Source organism: Cnephaeus nilssonii, assembly GCF_951640355.1.
Source record: "Cnephaeus nilssonii genome assembly, chromosome: 16".
Classification (NCBI taxonomy): Eukaryota; Metazoa; Chordata; class Mammalia; order Chiroptera; family Vespertilionidae; genus Cnephaeus; species Cnephaeus nilssonii.
In genome coordinates this window covers 53,364,641-53,378,577 of record NC_137087.1, presented here as the reverse complement: position 1 = coordinate 53,378,577, position 13,937 = coordinate 53,364,641, and the positions used below count along the sequence as shown (strand labels likewise).

The window sequence follows — 13,937 nt, the reverse complement described above, 5'->3', positions numbered from 1 at the left end:
TGTACCTTGGTTGTGGGCACATCCCCTGTAGGGAGTGTGCAGGAGGCAGCTGACCAATGTTTCTCTCTCATCGATGTTTCTAACTCTCTATCCCTCTCCCTTCCTCTCTGTAAAAAAAAAAAATCAATAAAATATATTCTTTAAAAATTAAAAAGCATACAAACAAACATGGGCTTACTTTTGCTGGCGGCTGAAATCTTCCCCAGGGTCTCCCTGCTCACTTGGACTTCCTGAAGCGGGAGGGAAGGGGGCGCTAGGAGAGAAGACACCAGAAGCAGTCACTCAAGGCAGAGCCACGCCACAGTCGTGAATGAAGACTATGCAGGGCCTCCTCCTCATGGAGCGTATATCTGGTGGAGAAGATGGACGCTGACTTCAGAAGATTCACACAGAAGCCAACTCACCTCTGTGTTAAGGGCTACATCTCAGAGGAACCACGGCTACTGGGGGTTTTAACAGAGGATCTGACCCGATCTGGGGTCCAGGAGGAACTGTGCTGGGTGCTGAAGGATGAGCAGGAGTTTACCAGGGTAGCAGTGTGGGGGTAAGGCCTACGGCAGGAGGGAGCAGGGTGCTGGGCAGGAAGGGGTATGGACTGCAGCACAAAGGGTGGGGAGGGGGCCTGACCAGGCCGCTAAGAGCCATGGGACATCACTGAAAGGTTTCAGGCAGGGGGCAGAAGTGGAGAGGGATCCAGACGTGCCAAGATTTGCATTTTTAAAAGGTCGCTGCGCGGAGAATGGGCTGGAGGAGACCCGGAGCCCGTCAGGAGGCCGCTGCAGTGGTCCAGGCCTGAGGGGATGGGGCTTAGGCCAGGCAGGTGGCCGTGAAGTGGAGACACACAGAGGCATTCAACAGCTTTGGACGTTATCATCCACAGGATGTGACACAAATCAAAGCCCTCAACGCCTTCACCCTCTTCCCCGCAACCAAAACTTACCTCCCGCCAACAGGCAAATGCAGACGGCTTCCAGCAGCAGGCCGGAGGGCATGTTGATGTGACTACAGGGCCAGGGCGAGAACAAAAGCAACAGCCATGATCTCTGTGAGCTCCCCGTCACACACCCAAACAAGATGACAAGTGCCGGCCTCCCCCAGGGCACCAGTAGGACCCTAGAGGCCCCTCACACAGTAACTCCCGTCGCCTGGAGGAGACCCAGTTCCCCAAAGCCATGGGACACTTTACTCCGATGACTTTGATTTTAAAGGACAGAGTCCAACATGTTCCCAAGACGCGCCCCCTGCAACCCTCCCCCCCCCCCACACACACACACCCAGCTCGTTCGCGGACTTGGGCAACGAGCGAGCCCTATGTCCAGAATAAAGAGACGGGGTCCCGGCTGAAGATTTGAACAAGCCTGCCCTGTCCGTATGATTTACAAACAGCAATGCGGCGGAGGGAGAAACACATTGTTAACGTTTTGTTACAGCCTGATAATGCTTACAGGATGGGTGAGCTTCAGTTCCATGGAGCTTGATTATTTATCGATTTTTGAGGGAAGTACTATCATGAAAGGTGAGAGCTTTCAATAAGAAACTGACTGTAACTTTGATTCCATAAGGAATCGTGCACCTGAGATGCACTTCTTTTTTTTTTTTTTTTAAATATGTTTTTATTGATTTCAGAGAGGAAGGAAGAGGGAGAGAGAGATAGAAACATCATGAGAGAGAATCACTGATCAGTTGCCTCCTGCACGCCCCCTACTGGGGACCGAGTCCACAACCCGGGCATGTGCCCTTGACCAGAATCAAACCCTGGACCCTTCTGTCCACAGACTGACGCTCTATCCACTGAGCCAAACCGGCGAGGGCGTGAGGTGCACTTCTGACTTCAGCTGCCAGGCCGAGGAAATGCATCACTACCTTGTCAGGCACGAAGATGTGATGCATAATTCAGACCATCTGAGGTTCTAGCAAGTGCGCATACCGTATAAGAGCCGAAAGGGGTCGTACAGAAACACACTTAGACTCCAGAGAAATATCGAAAACTATCTTGATTGACAACAGGGTCTAGAAATCTGAATTTTTGCCCTGTGGGATCCAGTCCATTCAAGATCTCACCCTCCATTAACCTCACCCCGTAAGGAAAGACTTGGGCAAGCGAGGCATTGTCACATGTAGGTCTCACTCAAGTTTCCTTCCATCGAACTCACAGCATTGACATTGACGTAAGAGAAATCTCCACCAAAGAAAACCCCAGGCAGAGATGTGGAAAGGGAGCACTCAGGGGTCCAAGGGAACCCCAGGTTCTAGAGACGAGGGCCGAGAGAAGGTCAGTCACTGCGTATGGCACCCAAGGGTGCAGCGGGAACGCCTTCACCTGATGCAGCCCACTCGGAAAGGCCCTTCAACGTCTTAAACAAGCGCCCCTCTCCTGCAAGTGAGACCATGGGTGACAAGGCAGAGGTACGATGATGTACCTCGGGCCTCCTGACCTCCCCACCCCCACATCCCCACATCAATGATTCTCTCATGATGTTTCTATCTCTCTCTCCCTTTTCCTTCCTCACTCCTTCTCCAAACACATGCCCGATCATCCCCAGCAGCTGACCAGCCCTCCTCCAACTTAACCTGCACCGAAATGCATTCTCCGACAAACTCGAACGCCCCCACCTCCCAGCTGCGCGAGAGCAAAACAAATGGGAATTCCGAAGATGTGCTGACAGGCCGAGCCACGGCTGCCTGGGAAGTCGGCCGCCCCGGAGACGCAGAGCCTTCTGCAGAAGGGTTGAAGATGACCCAACGCACGTCCAGAAAGCTGCGATGGCCAGACCTTACTTGAGGTTACAGGAAAGGCGAACAGACTGACGGGGTGTGCTATGGGGTCAGTGCTTACCCCGGCTTGCATTCTCACCCGCAGGGAGCAGGAACTGGGGAGTGAGAGGGTCACAGTACAGTGTGAAAGAGGAGACTGGGGGTGAGTGAGACATACGCCCCTCAGAGAGGAACAGAAGAGGTCACTGAGGCTCAGGAGAGGGAGGGGCGTGGACAGTCCCACAGCTCGCGTCTCCAGCTTCTAAGCCAATGCACTTTCCCCTGACCTGCAGCCCAGGTCAGCGCAGGGACCCTGAGCCACTGCTCAGAACGCCTTCCACACTGAGATGGCACCCCTCTAAGTGACAACCTGACAGGCAGGCACCGCACCTGGCCCGTGGGGGCAGAGAACCTGCACCCTGAATCCAGAAGCACCCGCTTCTCATCGGATGTGGTGTGACCCCGCGAGGGACCGTGGTTCCTCACTTCCAACACCAGGAGGCTGTACCAGACGCTGCTAAAAATCCCATTTGGTCTGGCCAGTGTAGCTCTGTGGTTGAGCGTCGACCTATGAACCAAGAGGTCATGGTTCAATTCCAGGTCAGGGCACATGCCCGGGTTGTGGGCTCGATCCCCAGTGTGGGGCATGCAGGAGGTAGCCCATCAATAATTCTCTTTCCTTCTCCTTTCCTCTCTGAAATCAATAAAAACATGTATATTTATTTTTTAAAATATATTTTTATTGATTTCAGAGAGGAAGGGAGAGGGAGAGAGAAATAGAAACATCAATGATGAGAGAGAATCATTGAGTCCGAAACCCAGGCATATGCCCTTAAATGGAATCAAACCCGGGGACCCTTCAGTCCACAGGCCGATGTTCTATCCACTGAGCCAAACCAGCTAGGGCAGTGGTCGGCAAACTCATTAGTCAACAGAGCCAAATATTAACAGTACAATGATTGAAATTTCTTTTGAGAGCCAAATTTTTTAAACTTAAACTATATAGGTAGGTACATTGTTATTAACTTAATTAGGGTACTCCTAAGCTGGCCTTTGCTAAAAACTCAAGGGGCCAAAGAGCCGCATGTGGCTCGCGAGCCGCACTTCGCCGACCACTGAGCTAGGGCAAAAACATATATATATTTTTTAAATCCCCTTTGATCTCCCCTCCCTCCTGAACCTATGATGGTCAGACCTTACTCAACTGTATATTCAGCTTATTGAATTTCAAAACACTTCTGAAAAAAACAAGATCAACTATTCCAACCGGCCTGATCTTCCCCTGAGGCTCCTCTTCACCTAATCTGGGTGAAAAGAGGAGATTCGGGATTGCGAGAGTGGGGGAGCCAGGAGCTCCCCAGACACCCTCCAGGGAGAACGGTGGCCGGAGGGGATCTGGGAGGCTGAGGGCCCACACGCTTCCTGCTGGCTTCCGGCCCGGCGCATGCCAGCGGGGCACTCCCTTTCCCCCAAGGCCACCTTTTCTCTCCTCTCACTCCACACAGACGCAGGACAAGTCCCCACCTGCCACCTGGGAGCCGGGCGAGGGCCGGGCCTGCGTCCTGCCCATCGGCAGTTTCCCACCCAGCTCATACCCTGCCAGCAACTCCCACAGTGGAGCACATGAGAGATGCCCAGAGCTGTCCGCGTTCTGTTACAAAGTAGTCAGGGGTAGCCTGCCACCCAGGGCAGAAACAGACCATTGGCTCCCAGGTGAACCCTGCCAAGCTTTCTCCATTACATTAGCCTCCGTCATCACCTTTGTTCCTTTCTGTTCCATGACTCACGCCAATCCCGCGCATCATTCCTGGCGTCTGGGACTCACACATGGACTTAGATGCCCCCCAACCCCCAATCTTTTTGTCTGACTGTTGTCTGCAAATCCTGATTCCACACAGCACCCGCGGCATTTGGGGACAGCGAGTGAGTGGGTTTGCTGCAGGGCACACAAAACCCTGCACTCTGCGATTACGTTTTCCACGACACAGGAAAGAAACCAAGGCCAAAACAAGGATCCTTTTGAAAAACCAGGGAGGACTGGGGACAGCTACAGGCAGTTTTGCAGGACAATGCCGCCTTCTCCTCTAAGATCGGAAATAAAGGACTGCAGGGTGAAACGAGAAGCCACTTCCACCTCCTTACAAAATGCAATTCCAAACCCGAGTATTAGATTAGCCCTTAGCAGCCTCCTCTCAATGGGCCGGGATGGAAACCTGAGCCCTTTGTAAGAACAGTCAAAGCCCGAACAGGAAGACTACAATCAGAGGTAGGAGTCTCCGGCCAGGAAGCCATTGGTGTCTTTTGCTGTAACAATGATCTTTCTTGCCCATTTATTTGGCCAAACACCTGGCTCCATGTCTAGTGAAGTGGACAGCACAGTTTTAGTTTGATGAGGCAGGGAAAGCATTTTAAAAGCTGCTCGGGGAAAGTAATGCTCCCCCTAAAAGAATCGCAAATTTTCAGAACCCAACAGTCTGACACCCAGAAGTCAGCACTCAGGGACAATGTGCTGTTTGGATTCCCTGGATGGTTGGGGGGAGAGCTGGGCAGGTGGGCATAAATCGCAGAGCCGCCCACACTCACCCTACCTGATAAGAGATACTTTTAGCCAAGAGATTTTAATGATTGTTTTTGATGATCTTTGAAAATCCCAAATTCACTGCCTTGGGACTCTGGGAGGCACACACACAGGACGGGAAGCCCAGAGATCGAATTCCAGCCTAGCTCTGCTTGTAACCAGCTGGGAGACTCTGCAAACAACGTCTCCTGACTGGGTTCATGCAGCTGTCAAATGGGGAGGATCTGTTTCACAAAGGCACGCTGTGGTGTGAAGATCCTATGAAATAGTGTGTGAACATCTATTTGGTAAAACACTTTCTAAACGTACGAGGGCAAAAGATGATCATTACATACATTAACTTCGTGAAACACCACGCATGCCCCCCTGAAGTAGGCATGACCATTTCCATTGGACATGAAAACGGTCTTGGGAGAAGTTGTGGCCCGAGGTCCCAGAGCTAGTGAACCGCAAGCTTGACGTCAAGTCCAGGTCTCCTGACTGCGGACAGCTTGCTGTTGACAAGAAGCGTGCAGTGCAGAGATGACAACCAAAGAGCCCTAATGGGACATCAGGAGCCCTGAGCGCGAGCCTCCCAGGTCTCCGAGTTTCCTGTTTGCCTGGGAAGGCTGCTGGCAGGATCACACGAGACCACATTGCAAAAGCGCCCTGGGCCAGGGCATTTTCCTCAAGGAGATCAGGGACTCGGGATCAGGAAAGGAAGTGAGGGCTCCAAGACAGGAATCAGACCAGGGAAGCCCTGCAGGTAACTTTGCAGGTGGAAAGCAAGCAATCTAGAGCTGTTCAGAAGATAACAGGGTCAACTAAAGGGAGAACTTCAAGTGTATTCAGCTGTCCCACGGGGCTGGCTGGGGATGATGCTGAAATGGGGGTGTTGCCTGGATACTCTTCCTTGTGAGGGTCCCCAAGAGACCCCCACAGCCTTGTAGATGACGGGAGGAATTTTTTTTTATACCCTTGTGAGATAAAATGTTAGCCACCTGAAACTAACACAGAATACTGAATGTAAACTAATTGGAAAAAAATATTATCTATCCTGTTACAGTCCTCCCAATTAAAACAACTTTTTCACTGATATGTCAAGTACAAAAGTTTGACGACTGCCCTAGCCAGTTTTGCTCAGTGGATAAAGCGCTGGCCTGTGGACCAAAGGGTCCCGGGTTCAATTCCGGTCAAAGACATGTACCTCGGTTGCAGGCTCAATCCCTGGCCCTGGTCGGGGCGCATGAGGGAGGCAACCAATTGATGTGTCTCTCTCACATTGATGTTTCTCTCTCTTCTCTCCCTCTCCCTTCCACTCTCTCTAAAATTCAATGGAAAAATATCCTTGGGAGGATTAACAACAACAAAAAAGTTTGAGGACCACTGTTCTAAAACACCTCACAGTATTGCTGACCCTTCCACTGGTATAATTATAAGAAATTTCATTTATATAATCTGGTGGGGATCATCTTAACCAAACCTGGTGGGGGCAATCTTAACAAAAGGTTTATCCCCAATGGCATCACTTGCCACTTAATGACTGCGCCATTTATGAAGCTCATTACAAACCCAGGAGTCTGGGTCCTCCAAGGATTTCCCATTTGCCCTTGGGCAGTCTTCATCCTCTCTGGGTCTGTTTCGTCATCTGTAAACACATGGGCATCTGACTATAATTCATTCCAGGGGACCCGAGTTTCCGAGTCTATGGGGGGAGAGTCGGGGGAGCTACTTCAAGCTCTGGGTGGCAAACCAAAAACCAGATTTCAAGAAAAATACGTCATTGATGGTCTTCAAACAGACAGGTATGATAAAGGAAGACCCTCCCCTCCCTCCCTGGGATTTGCCTGGGGACCGAGTCCGGGAAATTCTTACACAGTCAAGGGTTTGGATCTGGCTGGATGTCTACAAAGGAAGAGAACTGGCCACAGCCCACCTGGAAGAGGGCTCGGTGGGCTTTGTGCCCCCTCGGCCAGTAAGAGTGGCTGCAGGCTGCTGAGGGCCAGCGGCCTTACCAACAGGCTCCCCTGGCCAGTGCCCACTGCAGTGCTACCGCTCTCACGTCTGGGCCTGCTCCTTCTCTTTTCTCGATACATGCACATTTCTTAATGCAATGTCACACTGGGCTTAGATTTTTAGACCTCAATTCATAAAACACGTACAGGTTCTAGGGTTTTCGTTGTTTTTTAATTAAAAGACCTCATACTCTGAAAACTGTCAAGTTCCAATTCGGTTCCAAGACAGCAAACACACGGCCTGGTATCCCGGCTGCAAGGCCCCTCAGCGGCACAGCTACTGGCTTCACAGTGAAAGGTGCCCTCCTCCCTTCTGGGTGCCCACCATCTTTTTAAACAGACGCTCTCTGGCAAGTTTCAAAGATGCAACTGATACTCCCCCTACGGTCCCAGCAGGTGAGCAAGCCTGGGTCAGGTGATGATGGTGGTGCGAAATCACCATGGAGGACAGCCCCCCTGGACTTCCCATCGCCCAAGGGCGAGTCTCTGGGGGCAGCGGGCCCCTCTCTGGCTCGGGTCGCAGAGCCTTCGCTGGGGGCGGGGGAGAGGGAAGGGGGGGACTCGGGGAGGGCACTCAGCTGCCTGGAAAAACTGCACCTGAGAAACCAGAACACGTGCGGATGCTCTGTAATGGGTGGCGGTGGAACGGGAGGCGCTGAGGCATGTCCCCAAAGCCCTGCTTCAGAAGACAAGCTCCTTCTGTGACTGTGCCAAGCAGCTCGGGTTTAGTACGTGGTTCCCTCCTCCACCCGCAGCCACCCAAGCCCTGGACCCTTACCTGCGGTTCTCGCCCTTGGGCTCGACGCTCCGGTGCCCAGGACCAAGGGAGGGGTCGCTGTGGGGCCCGCTGCGCGCCGGGTCCCAAGACCCCGGCCGGTTCGCCCGGGGCAGCGGGCGCCAGGTGCGCTCTCCCCGGGACGCCGCCGGCCCCGCGGCCGCGCTGGGTGAGCGCAGACAAAGCCGAACAAAGCCCGCCACGCACGGTCTCCGCGCTCCAGGTGGGGCGACTGGAGGTCGAGCCGGCCCGTCTCCGGGGGGCGCGAATAAGTCACCGGCGCCCTTTCGGGGGACGCTAGCGGGGCCCGGCCACCAGGGCTCCTGCGGCGCGGAGACAGCTCTGGGCTCCGACTCCCCAGGACCAGCGCGGCGAGGAGCGCACGGCGGGACCGGACGCCGAGGCGGCCTGCTGGTCCGGGCCGGTGCGGCGTGGGCCAGGGGGCGCTGCAGGCCCGCGGAGAGCGCCCGGCGGGAGCCACGTGGAGCACCTGTAGCTCCGAGCGAGGGAAGGCGGAGAACACGGCGCGGGCGGCGCTCCGGGCGCTTCTGGGAGCCCCGCCCGCATCGCCTCCCGCGGGTTTAACAAGGCGTGGTCGGCCCAGGTGGGCAATCAGGGAAGGTGCTTCCTCCTGCGCGGGGTCCCAGCCTCTGAGCCGGGGTCCCAGCCTCTGCGCGGGGTCCCAGCCTCTGAGCGGCGCAGCAGCAAGACCTGTGCCGTGCGCGCGCTGCTGTCTCTGCAGGATTTCTTGCTCCGACTCGGACGAGAATGTTGACTTTGGCATCCTTTCTGTTTGCCATGGCGAGGGCCGTTTGTTTACCTGGCTGTCCAATCATTGGCAGTGCGCGGTAATAAGTGGACCTTTTAGTCAATAACCCCGTTTAAGTCTAGAAAGTGCCTGGTTTTTAAAGTTTAAACGCCACAAAGCAAAATCGCACGGTGCCTGGCACAATGGCTCGTCAATAGTAAGCACTCACTCCATAAACGGTGGCTACCATTGTGTGGTCTGTAGATTTCATACTCACACAAAAAGCCTCATTGCGTAATGTGTGTTCATGGCACGGAAGAAAATGCGAACAAGCAAGCTGAAAAGCCACACCTATTCCACATCCGCGATAATCACTGTTAATACTGTGGTGTATATTCTTCCAGGGTCTTTCTACTTATGTAACATCTTCAACAACTTTCTGTTTTGTAGAGACTATTTAATGTCCTAATGTACTTAACCTATCTGCTATTGTTGGACCTTAACTTTTAATTTTAATCATGCAACTGGATATTTGTGCTTACTCAATTACTCAAAAGGCAAGAAGGTAAATTTGTAGGCTATTGGGTATGTGCAAGGTTTTTGATGTGTATCATTAAATACCCTCCAGGAAGATGGACCTGTTTCCTTTTTCCCATGCCCTTCCCATTATTCTTGTAAACGCCAATCGGATAGACTAGTACTTTGTCTTGTTTTACACCTTTCCTTTAAAATTTTTTTTTCTAAAAACGTTTCGTTTCTGTGGTTCTCAGTTGCTGTACAACCCTCCCAACATTGCCAGAGCAGCGTCATGCGTGCGCATGTGCACCCGTGCAGAGGAGTCTGCCTGCAGGGCTCCGTGCTGGGGGAGGGGGGGCCACTGCCTCAGATGGACAGGTCCCATAGGAATGTAATGCAAGCCACCTGGGTGGTTTTAAACGTTCTAGCATCCACATTTGAAAAGACGTAAAAAGAAACAGGTGGATTTAATTTTAATAATATTAACCCAGTTGATCCCTAGTATCTCGACGTGTAAACAAGATACAGGGTGTCCGCCCAAAAAAAGTATACACACTTTAACAGCTGATGGCTCGGTCTTGGAAAGGAAATGTATTTTAATAAACATTGCCTTTATAATTATTCAGTGTGTGTGTATACATTTGTGGGACACCTTATAGAGAGATTTTATAGTCTTTAAAATTCTGCTGTCATTTACGTTGACTGCACATCTCAGTTTGGATTCGCCACATTTTAAGTGCTCAGTAGCCCCATGTGGCGAGTGGCCTCTGCTGCTCTGGACAGAGCGGGTTCGAGACGGGCAGCCCTCAAGTCCTGGTAAAAGCAGAAATGCCACAGCTGACAGCCTTCTCCCCCGCCTTGTGATTGGTTATTAACGTTTGCCTGCACAGTTTTGCCTAATCAGGTTTACCTTAGAAAAGTCAAATTTCAATTCTAGATGTTTCTGAGAGCTTAACATCTTTAATTGTTGGCAAATTAAATTTTTATTCCGTGGTTAAGAAGTAACAGGTTAAACTATAAATAGTGGTGGAGATACCAGTTGCTTCAAACTCCTTCACATCCGAGAAGAATCCCTCTGTACCAGGTGCCTGTGGGGAGGAGGGAAAGGCAGATGAGTGGGAGGAGACTATCAAGGCTGGAGGCTTTTAATACAGAGAGAAGATGGGCGGCTACTATTGTCCTCTTTCACAACCCCTCTTTGGTGAAGACTTGTGGAAATTTAAAAAAATAAAGTCACCACGAAGGACCATCATTCCAAAAGGCGTGTGTTGTAAGCCCCTTGCTTCCAAGTTCTTGCCTTCTTCATCTCCATGGTCCCAGTGTCTGGTAACTCTATACAGTAAGTCAGTAAGTGCCCTTTTGAAATGTGAATTCAGTCCTAGCCGGTTTGCTCAGTGGATAGAGCGTCGGCCTGCGGACCAAAGGGTCCCCGGTTCCATTCTGGTCAGGGGCACATATCTTGGTTGCAGGCTCCTCGCCAGCCAGGGCCCTGGTCAGGACTCATGCAGAAGGCAACCGATTGATGTGTTTCTCTCTGTATTTCCTTTTCTCTCCCACTCCCTAAAAATCAATGGAAAAAAATATCCTCGGGTGAGGATTAACAAAACACACACACACTCTCTCAGTGAATTCATTCATGAATTGCCTTGTATGACATGTCTCCATAGTAAACCACAAGGCGTGCAGATGACCCTGAATTCCATGCAGAGGTCAGTGGAGACAGCAGTGCAGTGAAGGGCCACTGCTTAGGAGACAAGGAGGTCTGGGTTGCTGCTGGCTTTGTGGCAGAGAAAGATGCTTACTTTTCGACTGCTCAGTCCTATAAAATTAAAGACCGATGGGTTCCCATCTAGGAAAATCCAATTCAAACTGTTTGCATCCAGTCCTCCACATGAAGGCAAGGAGGGGCATATATGAAAAGACCCAAAGCGGGGTACAACACAGAGGCAAAAAATGGTGAATTTCCAGAACCCTCTTGAGAAATGGAAGAACAGGAAATAATGAATCTTAAATGGCAAAGAAACCATCCCGGAGAACACAAAGGGCCTTATTCCAAAGTGCCCCACAAGGTAGCAAATGAAGCCAGAGCCATAATTAGGAAGGGGGAGAGGGGACTTGAAGGGGAACGCCTGGGGGCAGAGCGGGGCACAGGCCCAAGGAACAGAAACATGCCATCTCAGAGTTGAAGCCCCTTAGGGTTGGGGTAGGTACCAATTGTTCCAAGGCTTCAAGCCTACATACCAATCCTTTACAGTGAGAACTGTGCATAAGACCTTACTGGATATGCTTTTGGGAAATGTGATGCTTTCTGGCCGAATCAAGTACACATGGAATGTCTGCGAGGGAGGCAAAGGCTTGGGTGACGTTAGTCAGTCATCCAATCAACACCCCACACTGCATAAGCACTCTCCTTCAAACTGCTCATGCTTCCAAGTTTTGTTATCTAGTTTCCATGCACAGATGTGTGCCTGAGCAAAAGCCCTCGCTGAATGTATTTCGAGAGGAATCCTGCTGCACCCTTGGAGGAGGCAGAGCAGGCTTCTCACAGTAATACAGCTCCCAGTCCCTCTCACTTCCTGGAGTCTCACATCACAAGAGGTGGGCACCTCCTCCTCAAAAGGTTATCAGCTCAGGGTCTCCAGGGAAAAGGAAAGCACAGGAAGATGCATGAGGCTGGGCAGCTAAAGCCTCAGATGAAACCTAGGTTAGTAGGTTATCGGAAAGCTAATGGCTAGATTCAAGAATCTTCCTAGGGAAATTAGACCGGGAACTTGCACCATGTTCAGGGCAATGGGAAAAGTGCGAGTTCGTTGTGTGAGCCTCCGCAGCCCCACCTGGGCAGATGGGCAGCCTGGAGCAGAGCCTCCCCGATTCCAGCAAGCCAAGTCCTCCTGCTGCTCCTTCTTAACTCATGTTTGGAACCCTCCAACTCCTTTTATCCGGGAAAACAAACAAAAACCACCCCTAAGCAGCCTTTGTTTCTCAAGCAAGCACTGCCGGGGCCAGTCTGCCTGCAGAAGCACCTGCAGTGAGAGCCCAGCTGTCACGCTCTGGCTGCTCCCAGAAGAGCTCCGTTTGCCAAGGCCAGGCAGTTGTGTTGGTGATGAGCGCACCAGTCGCACGAATGGTTCATGGTTCATTGCCAGCCTCAGGAGGACTCGGCCTCTCCTGGACTTTGGCAGCGTAGGGCCCTGCTGGTAAGGATCCTCACGTGACTGGTTTTCTGGAGTTCGCATTAGGTAGCAAGAGAGCTCGATTTCAAATGTAAGTCACCCTCATTCACAGCCTTTTACATTCCTGGCTGCCCCAGCAAAAGAATTCTACCAAAAGAAAAGGTATAGCGAAGGGCTTTCCTCAAGGATTAAACAGGGAAAAGCCATTCTGTTTCCTGTTTTAATCCTTGATAGAAATCTCTCCCCTGGCAAAATGAATCCGATTTGTCTCAATATTTACATGGTCTCAGCTCTCGTCTACTTCTCTATGACTGAACTAGGTAGGTATTACGAGGGACGGGCAGGTGTGATGGGCCAGACCTGGTCCTAATGAACAATAAATACAGCACCTACCGCCATGTCAGACACACAGCTAGGGTTCAGGAAATACTTGAATTAATGTTAACTAAAATAGGAAAGTCTTAAGCCGACTCAGAAATAAGACCTGGTGGTCTGGTATGTTAATATGTGGATTAAACTAGCACACGTTTATTTGTGAGACCAGTGCTACAGATTACATCAGTTCCTTTCGGGGAACAAGGCGCACAGTTGAACCACCAAATGATGGTGAACTCCATTCAGTTAAAACTGTTTGAATTGCAGTTTCAGGAGCATATAATACCTTGGAACCTGATGAATTCTGACTTAGGTTTTTTATGTGGTCTTTGACTTGCTTCCCTGACTTTCCAGAATAAAAAGGCAAATTTTGTGATTCTATGGTTTTCATTTGCACTTTCACTGTGGCTGGAATTGAGCAGACTATGAACAAACTAAGCGCCTAGTGCTCCTACTATGTGCAAATAAGAAAAGAAAGTTAGCAAAATTCTGGCAATAAGAACACGAGGAATCTGGCAAAATGAAAAGATTTTATTGGGCAAAGCAGCATAAATTTTTATATAATGGGAGCACATCAATGTTTGAACAACTCTTTACATGAGGGAAAATTCCACTGAATCTAACAGATTAGCTGACACACATTATCAGTAAAAACAACAACAAAAAAGTCTTATAAGTTTCTCTTTGAGTTGGTGAAAACATCTCCTGAGGTTGTCATAGGCTGCTACTTAAAATCACAAAAATTCTGACAGAAACTTAGGGCTGGCAGAAAAGTCAGTTGGCCATAATTCTGCACATGTGAGTTTAGGAGAATTTAATACCATGTGCTTCTAATTTAGCTTAAATTGTCACCTGCATCTGTGCTTCAGAAAATGGCAAATAGAACGGCAAATTCTATCTGCAATAAAAATCTAAGTGGCTGCATAATGGCTGGCGAGAGCATAAAGAGAACCTTCCTTCCCCAGCTGGAGTGGTCCAGAGCCCGAGGACAGACTGTGCCCAAAGGCCACAGGACGAGTGAGCC

At 50.8% G+C, this 13,937-nt stretch overlaps 1 protein-coding gene across 1 annotated transcript in view; it reads right to left on the bottom strand.

Annotated features, from left to right (window-relative positions):
* The window catches only part of VWA2 (von Willebrand factor A domain containing 2), a 34,670-nt gene extending 26,432 nt beyond the window's left edge, over positions 1 to 8,238 (bottom strand). Inside the window, exons 1-3 of the mRNA XM_079794166.1 lie at positions 8,105 to 8,238; positions 941 to 1,002; positions 179 to 253 (exon numbers count right to left, since the gene is read on the bottom strand). Coding sequence (XP_079650292.1) covers positions 179 to 253; positions 941 to 992 — 127 coding nt within the window. The 5' untranslated portion in view covers positions 993 to 1,002; positions 8,105 to 8,238. The remainder of the gene's footprint in view (positions 1 to 178; positions 254 to 940; positions 1,003 to 8,104) is intronic.
* Between the last annotated feature and the right edge of the window lie 5,699 nt (positions 8,239 to 13,937).